At 39.6% G+C, this 16,752-nt stretch overlaps 1 protein-coding gene across 1 annotated transcript in view; it reads left to right on the forward strand.

The window, feature by feature from the left end:
* SPEF2 (sperm flagellar 2) overlaps positions 1-16,752 on the forward strand; it is a 172,170-nt gene that overhangs the window by 138,464 nt on the left and 16,954 nt on the right. Inside the window, 3 exon segments of the mRNA XM_047731556.1 lie at positions 6,877-6,983; positions 7,688-7,870; positions 14,047-14,139. Coding sequence (XP_047587512.1) covers positions 6,877-6,983; positions 7,688-7,870; positions 14,047-14,139 — 383 coding nt within the window.

The raw sequence follows: 16,752 nt of genomic DNA on the forward strand, positions 1-16,752 counted from the left end.
ATGACATATTTCTTCAAGGAACAGCAAACAGACAGCTGGGGCAGGAGGCAGGAGGTGAGGACCACATAGAACTTGTGGTCAGATTGTGAAGTCTCAAAGTGGTTTACAAAGGACATGCAGGAAAGGATTATCAAAGGCCTTTAGTGCCAGATGATGTGGTGAGTGGATTACAAGGAGGCAGAGACTAAGAGCTCAGGAGATGCTGCTCTGTATCTCTAGAGCCTCTGCCAACTGAGAGACGGGATTAAGGGCATGGGGTTTGGGGGGAATCATTGGAAATTCTGTGGAACTTTCTAAGCTAGTATCTCTGAGAAAACTGTAGAAATAGGATACTATATATTTGCAGGGAGGTAAGCCCCATGTTGTAATCTGAAACCTGTTTAAATTAGTCTGACTTTACACAAATCAAAAAATTCAGAAATATTTCTTAGAAAAGGTATGCTAGAGAAGGATTGATTTATTAATAGGAATATGTCTCCAGGTGGTAAACTCTAGGGATTACTGCAAAAAAGGAGTAAGGCCCCTGAATGTCCTGTGGTTCTCTCAGTGGGTGAACTCCTTCCGCTTCAGAGATTCAGATCACGGAAATGCAGTAGTAAATCTAGAAGCCTCTTGGACCTGTTAAAACTGTCTGTGGGTAGAGTTTCGGCTGCTTCTTCAGGAGGAAACACATTCTAATGAAGCCAGAGAATTTACATTAGGCAAATGAAAGTACGTGCTCAGAATTCAAGATAATACCTTCTGGAAAATCTGTTCATAAAGCTAAAAACATAAAAGCTAGCTAAATCTGTAGTGAAAGTTAAAGTCCTTCCCTTCAGTAACAAGAGACTTCTTTTTCGTATATTCATTCCTGTGTTTACCAGCATTGACATGTGACCAGCAGGCAACAGTCTGGTGCCAAAGGCCTAGAGTGGGAGCCTGAGGACCCAATAGGTAGGGACCAAAATGAAGGCAGGAGGTACTAGTCACGAGAAGGCCCACTTTAAGCAAAAACAGTGGTATTTAGGATTTGGGGAGAAAAAACAAAATGGGGCTCTGTTTTAACAGTAACAACTGCAAAGAAAAAAATTATTAAAAAGCAAAATAGAAGCTAGATGAAAATTGGGTAAGAAAAGCAGCAGCAGATTGACTAATGTTGAAGGTTTCCAGGTAAAAGACATTAAAAGATAGAAGATCATGGAAATCAGTTGGGAATGTTGGTTTTCTTAAACATCTGCCAAGTGCTTAGCACTCACTTAGGCATTATTCAGTATACGATCACACAAACATATATTCCACTTTTTCATTAAACTGTAAAATAGGACAATATCATCTAATGATCACTAGGGTCACAGAAGTTGAAGGAGGGAGGTAAATATGTGGTCCAGGCTGCCTGCCTTCAGAGAAAAACTGCATTTTAGGATGTTCCTTTGTATAATTTTAATTTTTCTGTCTTTCTCTCCAGATGAATATACATATTCCACGCTCTGACAAGTAGGTTTCAGAAATTAGATCTTTGGGGGAAAGAAAACGATGAGGCATGAGGCACTGCTCCTTGAAACCATCTAGGATGGGTCTCAAAGCCTGAAGCCCTTTCTGTAAAGGAACAGGTTGGCGCTGGTCCTGCCAGAAAAGGAGGGCCTGTGGTGGGAAGGAAGAGATGGCTAAGGCGAATCTTGTAGACATGCTGCTGTGCATGTCCTGTTACTCTTTCTTCTCACCACAGGAAGCAAATGTCAGCAAAAAGCAATGTCCCTCTTTTATGCACAGAGAACCAGATTCTAGAGTGAAGAAGAACATAGCCCCCTTTGTCCTTATGAGAAACCTGTAGTAGTGAAGTAGCTAACCATGGTGGCTATGGAGTCGGACTGGCTGCTAGTGATCCTCAACTCTATCACTTATGAGCACCATGACACCAGGCAAATTAATTGACCTCTCTGTGCCCTAGGGTTTTTTTTAATCCATAAAATGACAGGTAATTAATCTACTTTCTTAACTATAAAATGGGGATGATGGATTATGAGGATCTAAGGGTATAAGACACTTGAAGCACTCACCAGAATGTCTGATGTACTATTTGTAAGCACTCACTGTATTTTTTTCTAGAAATAATGAGCAAGTGTGGGGCACAGAGATTAAGCAAAACAGGGTATATGTTGGTGATTACTGAAAATAACAATATGGAGTTATTTTAAAGGCAGGGATCCTCCAGATGATGTGAACCAAGTCCCTAGAAAGCAGAAAAGGCTGCAGAAGCTTGACCATTACCTACCAAGGAAGAATGATCAATTTTTGAAAATCTGGCTAAAAAAATATCCTTGGCTTATATATGATGAGATACTAAATCTTATGTTCTGTGGCCTGTGCCGTAAGCATGGAGTGAAGTCAAGGGGAAATCAAGTGAGTTTTTCCTATGGCACTGACAACTTTAGGACAGAATTTCTCAATGCACATCATCTCAGTGAGGCTCATGCCAAAGCTTCACTAATGGAAGCAACAAGTGTTTCTCCAGTGAACCGTGCCACCACAGAGCTCATGGTGACAACCATGAGCAAAGTCACCCTCGGGAGAGTAGAGAACTTGTTCAGATCATGCCACGCTATCGCCAAGACGGGACGTCCCCTCAAAGACTTCATCTGGATGTGCAAGTTGGATGATATGAAGGGGGTTGATATCGGCCCGGTATTCAGAACTAACAAATCAGCAAGAACCTTTACATATTTTATCGCTGAAGTGGAACGGAGAAATCTAAGAGAGAAACTAGAACAAAGTAAATTCTTCTCTGTCCTCAGTGATGGAATCACAGACAGTTCAACTGAGGAAACTGAACTCGTCTATGTGCAGTTTGCACGTGCAGGAAAAGTGCATTGCCAAATTGTTGGGGTACAGACAGTAGAAAAGAAGGATCCTTTGGCAATAAGAAATGCCATTGAGAAAACTCTAGAGAGAAATCTTCAACTTAAGTTATCGAACCAAGATTGGGCAAAGAAATTGGTTGGTTTTGGAAGTGATGGCGCCTCTGACTCAGAGGGAGAAAACAATGGGGTGGCCCTGCTTTTGAGAGAAATCCAGCCATGTGCGCTGACTGTGTACTGCTTTGCACATCATCTCGAACTATCTTACGAGGCAGTGTTCCAGAGAATTCCCCTATACAATGATGTCAGAAACCTTCTTCACAGCATTTACCACTTCTACCACAGTTCCCCTCTTCTCAGGAATTCTCTGATGACTGCTTTCAAAAGCCTTCACCTTCGACCTGTGATGCCTTCTCAAGTAGGGGGCAGGAGGTGGCTTCAAGAATTACAGGCAGCCCTCCAAAACTTTCTCAAGGGATATCCTGCAATAGTCCAGCAACTGCATTTGGTAAGTAATTTTGACATACCATACTATTTTAGTTTTCCAGAGTGACAGGGAATATTTTTATGGAGCAATCTAAAATAATTTTAATAGAGATAAACCAGTATTTTATTCCCAATCTATGTTACAGGCAGATGAAGACAGAAGTGACACCAGTCATCAGAAAGCCAAGGAACTCCTACAGTTCCTTCTCCAAGCAGACATTGTTAAATTCATCCATTTCTTAGTGGATGTCATTAATATACTTGGCATTTTTTCCCGTGTAAATCAGAACAGAAATTCTTCCATTGCTGACATATTTGCCACATTAGAGTCAACACTGGAAATGCTCAGAATATATCAAACAAGGTGAGGAATTGGGGAATGATCTGGGGTCTATCAAATGTAGACAGTATGACTGGGGACATTATTTGCCAGGTGCCTTTTCACTTAATTGTTTATTTGGGTAATTTTTTTTTTTCCCTCCCCAGACCAGGACCAAAAGAACGTTTGGTAGATTCAGTCACACACTTTCATGGTAACTGCCTGGGAGGAAAGGGAGACATTTCTGATGTAAGAAGCACAGTCTTAACACATCTTATCAAGAGGCTGCAAGGCTGCTTCAGAGATGCCAGCCAGGATGTGGTGAAAGCTACCATGATTGGGAGCTTTAAACTGTGGCCTGCAAAGATAAATCGAGGTACTCTATATGCACTAATTTCAAACCTATTGTTCTTTGACCATCTGTAGGTTTCTTTCATATCTGTGACTTTTTCTCTTGTATATCGATGGCAGAATTTGGAGAAAAAGAGGTATCCATCCTGATTGCCCATTATGAACCAGTACTGGAAGCTGCCAATGTGGAAATTGATGAAGTGGACACTGAATGGAGCATGTTGAAATTAGAGATATATGCTAGGTAAGCATAGTTGACATTTATAAATATTTTAATGAAACTTGGGAGTCTCAGTCTTTTATATTTTTCGTTCTTCCCCCCTACCCAGATTTCAGAACATCCGCAAGTTGACCTGGGATTATGTGAATTCAGTTTACTTACACAAGTATCCAAATATCCTGACATTAGTGGACCTAGTGCTGACCCTCCCTGCAAGTTCCGCAGAGGCAGTACGTGGCTTTAGTCAGATGAAACTCGCCAAGACACAAATGAATGCCAAGATCAAGGCTGAAAGTATGACGGATCTCCTGATAATCCAGTTAAATTCTCCAGACATTAATAACTTTGACCCAAGGAAAGCTATCCATTTATGGAATACAAGAGCACCATCTTCCACTGGTGACACAAGACCTAATTCTGCCTGTTCATCAAACTCAGAAAGCCATTATGAAAGTGATTAGTATTCTGATAATGTTGACTTTGTTATTGATCAAAGTAAAAACAAATTCTTTTTAATCTGAAATTTAGAAGTAAAATAATAACCAGTCTTCATATCAAACACAGAAGGCATTTGACATCTTTCCAGACAAAGAAAAAATTTCCTGTACCTTTCTTTAAAAAAAAAAAAAATTATTTATTTATTTGAGAGAGAGAGGGTATGCACATGAGGGAGCAAACAGTGGGGAGAGCGAGGAGAGAGAGAATCCTGACACAGACTCCCCACTGAGTGTGGAGCCCACCCAATGTGGGTCTCTATCCCACAACCCTGGATCATGACCTATGCTGAAATCAAGAATCAGCCACACTGACTGAGACACCCAGGCAATCCTTCCTGTACCTTTCCAAGTCTACTTCTACATCCATGCATTCTTTCACGTTTTTTTAGATGGAAGTGATACTTCTAAGCAATGGTGTTATTTTGATGTCATCTTTTGCAGAGTTTTGCTAAGGGTGACCAGACTATGATTATGGTCTGAGTTCCCTTTGGCCTGGCATACAATTAACATCTTTCCTGTGTAATTCTAAATGACAGCTACGTTAGATAACTACCTTACTGCCAAACTGAAAAAGAGACTGGGGGGGAGGGGCGGTCCATGAATAAAATTTCTAAGTTTCTCTGTTTATGTTATCACATTTTATGTGAAAGTCATATCACTATGTATCTTGGCCATGTAGGTGACAAGGTCAAATATTAAAAAGTTTTCACATTTCATGTTAAGGTCATCAGATAAACAATTGCTATGTAAGCTGGAAGCATTATCTTACAACACTTTGCTTGCACCATAGCTATTAAAGACAATGGAAATATATTGAACCTCTACAGAATTTTTAAATACTTAGAGCCTCTTCATGGTTTCATAAAATGGATTTTATTTATGGCTTCATCTTGAGGAACGTGAGTGATTATTTCTAACTTGTCTAAAAGCTAATGTGGTTTTTACTGAAAATAAAGCTCATCTCACTGAACATTCTACCCCCTGGGAAAGTGTTTCTCATCTCTATAAAATTGGATACTCAGGTTCAATCAAAAAGGATAGAGAATTTATTTCTGAATGACCTGTTGGATGGCCAGTCATATCAAAGGAAGAAAGATTCTGCTCTTGCCACCCAAAAAATTAACTTCCAAATCTCAAAATTGTATATTTGGTTTGAACTGCTAACATTTTAAAAGGATTCATGCGTTTTCTTAAAGGTTAGAAGAAATGTTAAGATTCATGTTGGACTTTTATAATTGTTAAAAATTCAGATGTAAAAAGAAAAATTTGAGATGCTACGTCTGTGGTTCTATTTCTACTCTTTTTATTTCTAAACAAAGTAGAATAGCTCTATACTCTGGACCTGAAAGACCTGAATACGTGTAAGGAGTCTCTCCTGACTCTAGAAGGTACTTCTGTCAGAGGGGTTAGACAGACATTTTTTTAAGCTGCTTCATTTATTTTGTTTTTCTATTTCTTTTTTAATGCATGCACATGCAATTTGAAATGAGAGACAGACAAAAACAGACTTCTCTTTTGGACAGGGTAAAAGAGATTAATGTATAAGAATAAAGCATTTAAAAGGTTGGTGACCTTTTATGAAATACTTTGGAATGTTGAGCCAGTTAGATTAAATTAAATTATCACTTCCAGTACAGTAATTTAACAATTCAAGTCTCCCTGCATTTACAAAAACAAACAAACAAAAAAATCTCTTCTGAACCAAACGTAAAATGAGGATACATGTGTTACTTGATTACAGTGGTGATTTGTATGCATTTGAAACCCCTGTATCCCATACTCACCAAAATATTTTACTATTGTGCTCTACTGCAAATAGGAAAAATTACAGTGTTTTTTCTTTAATTCTACTAATTCTACTCTGAGCAAAAAGTCAAAGGAAGATTCCAAATTAAAGTGTAAGTTCTCAGTATTTTTCCCAGTCTGAAATGATTTATTACTCAGCCAAAAAAGACATTCTGACTTCACTGAGACACAATAGTGAGAGTGCCTCAGGAAACTGATTATTATTCTTATGTTTTCAAATGTCTTCTGTTCTTTAAAGGTTACAGTTTTAAATAATATGAATAAAGAGATTATACAAATATCTATTTTTGTTCTGTTTTAGCAAAAGAAACAAAATCCCTGTCACATAACATAATTGGAAAAATATTTTTCATTATATTCTAGGCATAATAGGACATAAAGCATTTGCTGACATCCTGCTGGATCTGGTAACCCTGAACCTTGGAACAAACAACTTACCTAGTAGTTGGATGCACCTCACTCAACCTGAAGTAAGCCTCCATTTTGTTTGGGTGTCAAGACTCTGAGAATTCTTCTGATTTGATTAAGTCAATAGTTTTAAATCATCAGTACTTGCAGTGTCTGACATTCAGGGGGCAATCAATAAACCTGAATGAAGAACAAATGAGCCTGAATGTAAGATATGCCATGCATGTGTTCAACATTGGAAGAATGCATGATGACACTGACAGTCTATGAAACATTATAGAGCCGGGAAGGCTCAGCCTGTGAGTTTGTATCTCTTACTTCTAGAGAGAGTGATCATGACTAGTAACAGTAGATGATTCTGGTGGTTCTTGCTTTTCAACATAATCTGTTCTTTAAGAGTGTACCAGAAAACAAAATGGTTGTAGTATTTCTCTACAGGTTGTAGAGCCCTTGCACAGCCCCTTCTAGAATCTTCATCCTCCCTCTGTTGAAAAGTTAGAGTCATGGAGTCACATGTGTAAATTTGTTGTGTAAAACAGTAAGCAAAAACTCAAATGCCAAGGAAGCAAAAAGTGAACAGTGTCTAGGTTCTGTCTAGTATGGATTGGTTGGTAGAACCTGAGGAAACAAGCCTGAGAACTGACTCTCTTCACCAATATAAACTCCTCCTTCCTTCCTCTAAATGTCTCACAAAGAAATAGGAACTGAGAGAGTTTCACGGTAGAGTCATACAAACATTCCAATAGCATTTCCTGTTTTCTTCTAGTTGCAGGAGTTAACATCTTCATTAATAGTAAACTCAGAGTTTGTGGACTGGCGGAAATTCCTATTAGTAATCTCAATGCCCTGGATCATCCCCATGGAAGAAGAGCTCCTCGAGACCCTGCAGAGGTTCAAAGCCGTGGATGAAGAGCAGTTGGGCACCATCACTTTCGAGCAGTATATGCAGGTTGCTGCCAGGGTCTGGTGGTACTACTACTACTAGAGTACTTTTTGACCTAAAAGATGTATTACTCACTGATGTCACATTGCCAGGTTTGGGCCAATGTTCTGCTTCTTGGCTGTCCCTCTCTGGGCACTCAGAGGCAGTGCAGACACTGTCCAAGTCCCAGGTGGAAGTCTAGCTTCCATCCCCAGGGAGATGGTCTGGAAAAAGTCAGAGCTGCTAGGAGAACTAAGTTCTGCAAGAAGTCACATCAACTTCATTGTTCTTCTCCTAACTCCTATACAGCGGTCCTTAACCTTGGCTATAAATTAGAATCACTTGCAGAGCTTTAATACATCTAATGCCCAATACCCAATGCTCTGAGAGTAGTAACAACAGTACTACCCAGGGAAATGAACATAGGGAAAAGGGAAGGGCTTTTTTCCCCCCCATTTGGTCATGAGCATGGTGAATGATGAGAGAGTTTTTAACAAGTTGAGTTTGAAATGTCTGTGAGAAATGCAGACAGAAGCATCTACTCTGATATAGCAGATGCAGAACAGATTGTAAGCCACTATCATGTAGGTAGTGATTAAATATAAGAATGGACAAGATACCTGAAGAAAGTGTAGAAAGTCATGAAAAACTTAGTAACATGATACCTGGCCATTGGTCTGGGCAGGTAGGCTATATAACAGGTGATCTTTTCCAGAACCATTTTGGTAGAGTACAGAATCCAGATTGCAGGAGATTGATTAAATGAATAGGTCTCTAGGAAGTGAAGATAAAAGTCAATTCATTTTTTAGAAGTTTTAGCAAGGAAGGAGAATGAAACCCCATAACTAAGAGGGACTGAATTACTTATTTTGTCTCTACTAATTGAAATCATTTTATTGCTCATCATTTCACATGGCCGATAAATGCAAAAGATGAAAGTGATTATAAGATTTTAATTTTGAAATAGGGTAATACTCTTTAGGTGCCTGTATCATGTGTATATTTCAAATTGAAAGAGCACATGCCTTCCTGCTTCTCTTTCTCCTGGCTTCTCTTTTTGTCCTTAATTAATGGATGGTATACCTATAGACAGCCCCGATGTTCCTATGCTTGTGCTGTTGAGCAAGAGGAATTAATACTTGAATATGAGGAGGTTCCTCCAAGACTGGTCAAGATAGGTGCTTGGCTGATTGGGCTTTGATATATTTGTTTCCCAAGTAGAAGAATTTATAGATACTACTATCACTGACCTCAACTTAAAACTTATGAAAATGATTTTGTCTGAAAATAAAAACAGCAGAGCAAAATTTACTCTGTTTTCATCATTGCCTTCAGATTTTAATAAGTGAGCACTTGTGAAATCACCAACCTTCACTACAGTATGTGCCAATTACCACAGGATATCAATTTAAACATCCTTTTGTACAAACATGAGATGAACAAAGGATATTGGCAATTTTTACCAAAATGCTGAGCCAAAGCCATAAAGCTCCTTTACCCAAAGTATAAATTTCTCAGAGAAAGTTGGCTGCTACATTTAAAAGGAAGAAGTACTTATTTGAACACCTCCTGTGTTTGGGGAGCAGTCGATTTCCCAGCTCAGCACTCTCTCCCACCCACCCAGTTCCCAGTCTACAGGAGCCCCAGGATAGGAAGGCCATTTGGAAAAGCCCACTTGGTCATCCCACATGACTTTCAGAGATTTCCAATACTTGTCAACTCTTTCTTTCTCTCTCTCTCTCTCTCTCTCACACACACACACACACACACACACACACTCCAAAACCAAAACCAAACCAAAACAAAACAAAAGTTATGTATCAAAAGTCAAACCACTTTTAGAGCAAAATTTTATGAGATTTGTAAAAATGCTACATTAGAACAGTAATATAGCATAACACGCATTGCTGAAATGGAGTTCTCTGGGAGAGGAGAGCTCTCTACACTGCTTTTTATTTTGTTTGTCTTTTTCTTTTCTTTTGACTAATTGCAAGTTCACCACAACAGCCACTTAAGAGTGTGCTGATTTCCCCAACTTCTAAACTGGAATGAGATAGCTGGTGAATTCAGCTGAGCTATGTACCTGGGTTGAGCTGTGAGAACATAAAACCTGTTTACCCTTGACCCTCAGCCCTCCTGCAGCTGTCACACGCTTGCCTCCATGGTGTGAGGAGACTGAGCCACTCCTTATAGAATTCTATGATAGTGAACTCTCAGCTCACCTTCTGTCAGTGAGAATGCATGTGATTACAGGCTTAATGAGTCAGATGTTCTGGGATCCAAACAACACAGCACTCATTCTTTAAAGAAAAGTAAAGCAAAACAAAAGAAAACAAAACAAAAAAAAACTTTAGCCATGATGTGGGAAACAAAGGCAGAAGAAAAATTATTAAATTTCCTTACTACTTAAGCCCATTGGCAAGTCCTTGAAATAGGCAGAGTGACATTCCTCTGGGGACTCAACTGTCTCGATGTTGACACTTTGCTGAGGGCAAAAGGCAACATTAGCCCAACCCGCAGGACCCTGTAAGTCTACTTTAATGTATAAAAATTCCTTTGGAAACTTCCTTTATCTCTTCTCCCAAGATACATGTTGGCAATCATCCCCCCAAGTATATAACCCACTCATATACATCTAAAGGGTCTCATGACTGAGTTTTTACTAAACAAATAGTAATAAATGATCTTTCCTAACAATAGCTAGCCCTCACAAGATCCTGAAAACCTTGTTTCCAAAACATGTAGGAGGCTTACACTATCCCTAACCCCCTCCCAACTTGAAAGTATATGATGGGACACTTCTTATGACCCCGGTACAGCACTTTCTGCCCTGGGGTCCTGTCCCTGTGCTTTAATAAAACTACCTTTTTGCACCAAAGATGTTTCAAGAATTCTTTCTTGGCCTTCAGCCTCAAACCCTAACATCTTTCCTATGTCAGGCCAAGTTTTAGCAACAGACCATTAGGGACATTTCCATCTTTTAAGGAAAAATTGCCTAATAATCCAGTGAGGCATGATATGGCCAACAGAACTTTTATCAACTTAAACCCTACTATCTAGGTTCATATGTAATATTTCACATTGCTAAAATTTTCACAGATGACTTTTTAAAAATCATAGCTAGTTTCCAAGTCCGTTTATTTTTTTTCCTTTCTAATGTGGCCTTCTTGTGTGAAAAATACACAATGTTCTCATTTATGCGATATCTTATGTTTTTAGTAAACTAAAATGAATGAATCCTTGGTTTTAAGGATCAGGGAAATTTCCTGTGTATTGAAACAATTAAACATGGAATTGAGAGTTATTTGAAAAATGGAAGGAGGAATTGGTCTCCAATCTCTATTTCTTTTTTCCCTTCTAGCTTCTTTTATTATTTCCCCCTTTGTTCCCAGTTTTTAGCAATTTGATTATTGTGTTCCTTGAGGTGGTTTTCTTCATGTTTCTTTTGCTTGGTTCACTGAGCTCTCGAACCTCCATGGGTTTTGTAGTTCTTGTCAGATTGGAAAATTTTCAGCATTTTTTCCCCCTATTTTTTCTGCACACCTACTCCATCTCAAAATCCAATCACATGCTTATTGTCCCACGGGTCACTGAGGCTTGGTCCATTTTTTTTTTCCAGTCTTTTCTCTGTGCTTTACTTTGTATTCATCTCTATTCCTATGTCTTCAAGTTCACTAGTCATTTCCTCTGCCAGCTGAATCTGTTATTAATACCATGAAGTGTTTTCATTTCAGATATTAAATTTTTTGTCTCTAATAGTTCAAGTCGATTCTTTTTTATATATTTCATTTCTCTCTTCATTATGAGCATGTTTTTTTCCTCTATCTCCTTGAATATATGAAGTATACTTAGAATAGCTGAAGGAACATCCTTCTCTGTTCATTCTATCATCTGTGTAATTTTTAAGTTTGGTGTTATTGATTGGTGTTTCTTCTAACTATGGGTCATATGTTATGGCTTTTTTTTTGTATGCCTAGTAACTTAATATTGGATGCCAGATATTGTGAATCTTATATTGTTGGGTGCCCAATTTTATATACCTTTAAACATTGTTGGGCCTGAAGTGGCGTTGCTTGGAATCACTTCTATCCTTTTGAGGTTACAATAAAATTTATAAGTGTGGGTCCAGAGTGGCCTTTAGGAGAGGGCTAATCTGGTCCCACTGCTAAAGCAATTATCTCTGAGGGCTCTCTCCAGTGCCTGTGTTTGAGGAGATCCTTTCACTCTGCTTGGTGGTAACATGTGTGGAATCTTCCTCTCAGTCCCATGTGAGGCTCAGGAATTTTCAGCTTACTCCTCTCCTGTGGTTCTTTCTCCAGCTTCTGGTACCTTCCACAGACACACATCCACAGATTGGCAAGTCAAGATTTATGGAGATCCCTCTGTGAATCCCTAGAACTTGCTCTCCCACTCAAAACATCTCTAGTATTCTGCCCTGAAAATTCTAGCCAGCTTGGCCTGTCTTAACAACAGATTTTGGCCACAGAAAGACAACGAGTCTCTATTTGGATGCCTTTCCTGGCACTGCAGTCTGGGAACTCCCTCCAGCCTGAAATATTAGTAGGACTCCTTGGTTGCTTCCCTTAGTTCAAGAATTATCCTGTGTTGCCTATCATTTAATGTCTGGAAAATCAACTTGCAGATATGTTGTTTATTTTTCTTGTTGTTTAAGGCAGGAGAGTAATCCTGAACTTTGGTGCTCCATCATATCCTTTACTTATGTTCCTCATCTCTGTTCTCTCATAAGTGGTACTTACCTCCTGCAGATTAGCTATTGGGCAAGGGTCTCCTCCTGATGAATGCAAAAGCACGTTCAAAGCCTGAGCCCATGCTGGACCTTTGGCTTCTTCTGAGTCTTCTCTTTCGTAGGGTTCTACATGGCCAGCATCTCCTTTATCCCAAATAAAAAGAAACCCCAGTTCTCACCTTTGAGAGCTTCATCCCTTTACAAGTTACTCAAAGCCATTCCAGCATTCTCTCAGAGCATGGGTGATCCTTGGAAGGAAAGAAAGCATAGAGCATAGGCCACAGTCAGGTTAGGCAAGCTAGTGGCTTTTGACAATAGACAGTCATGAGAGTAGGTTGTCACTCTGGAAGATGGTAAGAGATCTAGACCTGGAAACAAAATGCGTATGTATATGAAGTACTTACCACATACAAAAATTAAGGTTGGAATGACATATTCTTTAAACCCAAGGCATTTATACCTGATATTCAACAGCTTACATGAATGGCAACATCTAAAGAAATGGACTAAATACCTATTGTGTGGTATAAACAAGTTAAATTAGAGTTCAGAAGCAAGATCAAGGAGGGCATCTCTAAGGAGTTGTGATCAGAACAAAGCCTAGAGAGATGTCCAGGTTTACATGAGTGTACAGGAAGTCGCATCTGATAGGAGGGATGATGTGAACAGAAGAGCAAGGGTAGGAAATGGTTCCAGGCAGAGAATATAACAAATTGAAGTTTTGAGGAGATTGATGTGGTTTCATGGTACAGGCTGAAATAAATAAGAAGGAGACTGGAAACAAAAATGACCCATAACTTACTGGGATGGCCTGTGACAGAAGAAAGAGCCTCTACCCCAAGTTGGCAGGAGTAGAGATGAAAGAAAGGAAGAGAAGGGAGAGATATTGCCAAATAGGAATCAGAAGATTCAGTAATTGGTATCACATATGGGCTGAGAAAAAGGGATGTCATTAAAAAGTAGGCCATTGAACTACTGAGTCAGTCACTCACTCGCTCAACAAAGATTCTTCTAACAATGTGCTCCAGCATCTCACTGGGCTCTGAGAATAGATAGCCACATGTGGAATGCGAGCTAGTGGTATGAGTGAAGACACCTCCAAAATGTTGTCATGCATGCAAAAATCTAGGACAGTGACTTCCAAACTTCATCACATGTTCTGACAGCTAAAATACAGCTAGCATCCCCAATATGTGAATTTTCATTTGTAAATTATACATGTGTACTACTGCACTAATACATTTTTATATTATCAAATTTTTAAGAATAAAAATTATATAAGAATGATATCAAATATGTGTAAATGGAAGTTCTAGGATTTTCTCCTGCATCCCCATGGTCTTTGAACCCTATTTTGGAGACCTCTGCTCTAGACAGTTGAACAAAATGGGTTCAATCCCTGTGGCTTTTAAAGGAATGATACTTTAATTATTTTTATTTTTATTTTTTTGTATAGGCTGGTCTGTGGTTTACTAGAGATGAAGATACAAAAATTCCAGAAAATCCTCTTGAACCCCTGCCATTCAACAGGCAAGAACACCTTATAGAGGTAATTACTGAGATCCTTTAAAAAATTTACTATTACAACACTGGTAATTTCTTTGTCTTTTTCTTCCACTTACATAATTTGTTTTGTATTCCATTCCTTCAACCCCCATTCCTTTGCTGTATCCCCAGAATATAGATTTTAATATTCATAAAGTTGCATCACAGGAAAGTTCTGGGGGGAGGAGACAGGGATCAAAATCTTAGACAGAGTTCCACTGTTTAACTCCCTGTGTGATCTTGAACATTTCCATAACCCCTTGGGTCTCACTTTCCTCATTTGTCAAAGTAAGCTGTTGCTTGACACATTTGTCTCTGAAGGTCCTTCCAATTCTAAAAGCTTAGGATAAGACCTGTCATTTTACCAATATAGTAATCCCACTTTGGGGTCCCCAAGACCCCAAATGTATGCTTGAAATTGTGGGTAATACCAAACCTTATATATACTGTTTTTATAAGTGAAACTTACAAATTAGGCACAGTAAGAGATTAGCAGTTATAGCTAACAATAAAATAAAACAACTGTAACATTATTCTGTAATGAAAGTTATATGACTATGGTCTTTCTTTCTCAAAATTTCTTATTGTGCCGTATTCACCCTCTTCTTGTGATGACGTGAGATGATCAAATGCCTGTGAAGAGATGAAATGAGGTGAATGACATAGGCGTTGTGATGCAGTGTTAGGCTACTAGTGACCCTCTGATGATTTATCAGAAGGAGGATCATCTGTTTCCGGACTGAGGTGGACCACAGTGGACCGTGGGTAACTGCAACCACAGAAAGTAAAACCACAGCTAATGGGGACTACTGTGTATGTTTTTGTCCATTTCTCTTTGATTTTGATTAACTTGAACAACATACCAAGGGTTACATAAGCATTGCCCATGACCCATCAGATTACTATTATCAATATTATTATTGCCAATAATGGTATTATTAGCCTCTATCCCTAAGCCCACAACAGAAAGCAGGACTAAGGTAAAGTACTCTGGCTTCAGTGTAAATGTTTAAAACATAAAAATATACGTAACTCAACCAAATTCAGCAGGATATGAGAGACATTGCATGGTGGATTTAAGCAGCACAGCAAACTAGGTGTGTCGATGGTCCAATTTCAGCCAGCCTTTAGTTTAAAAGTGCAGTATAAAATTGAACAAGACCCCAGTTATACCCTAAAAGTGAGCAGTTCCCTTCAATTGGGTGCAGAGTATCAGAGCACCTATCCCATGATAACAGGAGAGCAGGTAAGAAAAAGGGGTCAAGGAGTCACCAGAGTCCAAGACCTGAGACTGGCAGGCGTGGGGACAATTTTTTGTCTTGGTCATGGTGGGAGTTTTCACTGTGAAACTGGAGGTCCTAGACCAACCCTGTAAAGCCTTTGGAAGGCCATTCTCTATATGACTTTGTAAACAAATCTGCCAGCAATAAACAGGTTCTTCTGTGAATAAACTGGCAGTCTGAATATGTCAACTCAAAGCACTTTCCTTTTCAGCCAGAAGTTTTAGCAATGTCATTCAAGGGCAGAACCCTTTGGTTGTTCACCCAGCAGCTAATATCAGCAGCCAGACGGTGCCCTGAGACGGTCCCCTGACAACTGCTAGGAAAGGACCATTGGTGCCAAGGAGGGGAGTGGCTGCCTCCTACTGGTGCCCAGACTGCTGGAAAATGACTTGCAGGAACAGAACGAAAGTTGGCAACAGAGGCAGGAACATGAAGCCTGAGAAAGAAGTGGAACAAAGAATGGCTGGTGTGTGTATGTGTGCGCCTCCGGAGGACAGAAAGGAGTGGTGTTTTCCACTCCTTACTGCCTCAGACACGGGATGCTCAGAATTACATAAGTCTCAGTGCTCTTAAACTGGGATTCAAAACACAGATTCCAATGCTTGCAAGTTTCAAGGTCTTGAGGAAGTTACCTAACCTCTCTGTCAATCCCTCTCTGGCAAAGTTGTTGTGTCAAGTGAGTGGTATGTAATAAACCCTATGTAAGTGTTAGCTAAACAGAAGCTAGCCATGGTAACTATAGTTGGTTGAAGAATGGTTAATGGTTAACATGCTAAAGAAAGGTGTGAAAAAAAGAAAAAACAACAAAATGAATTTACCTCTTTGGTTGTAATTAGAGAAGGAAAGACCAAATTGGCAGGGGAGGGTGGGAGGGTGAGCAATGTCCCATGGAGAGGGAATTCTGAGGGTCAGGAGCCCTGGGCTCTGTCCCCAGTTCTGTCATGACTCACTGTAGGAGGCTGAGCAGGTCCCTTCACTCCAAGGGACTTTGTACCTTCTTAAGAAGAGGGTTTGAACTATAGTCTCAGGTCCCACCCAATTCCCCAACTATGTCACTTGTGCTCTCTGTGACCCAGGGCCCACCTCTGAGCCACACTGTCAGGGGCCCCTGAAGACAGACCGTTAGCACTCCACAGGCTTGAATGACCCCAGAGTCACAGACACTGGATGGAAGGACCCATTGCATCCAAGAAAGGAACCCTGAGACATGTTTATTTTGCAATCACAGTGTTGTCCCCTGACATTGACAGCATACTTCATGATGACTAACAAGTCACAGGTCATGTCCTGGCTTTCCAGCTTCCCATACACTCAATACCAAGAACAACTATTCC

This window comes from Lutra lutra, chromosome 5 (genome assembly GCF_902655055.1).
Source record: "Lutra lutra chromosome 5, mLutLut1.2, whole genome shotgun sequence".
Lineage (NCBI taxonomy): Eukaryota > Metazoa > Chordata > Mammalia > Carnivora > Mustelidae > Lutra > Lutra lutra.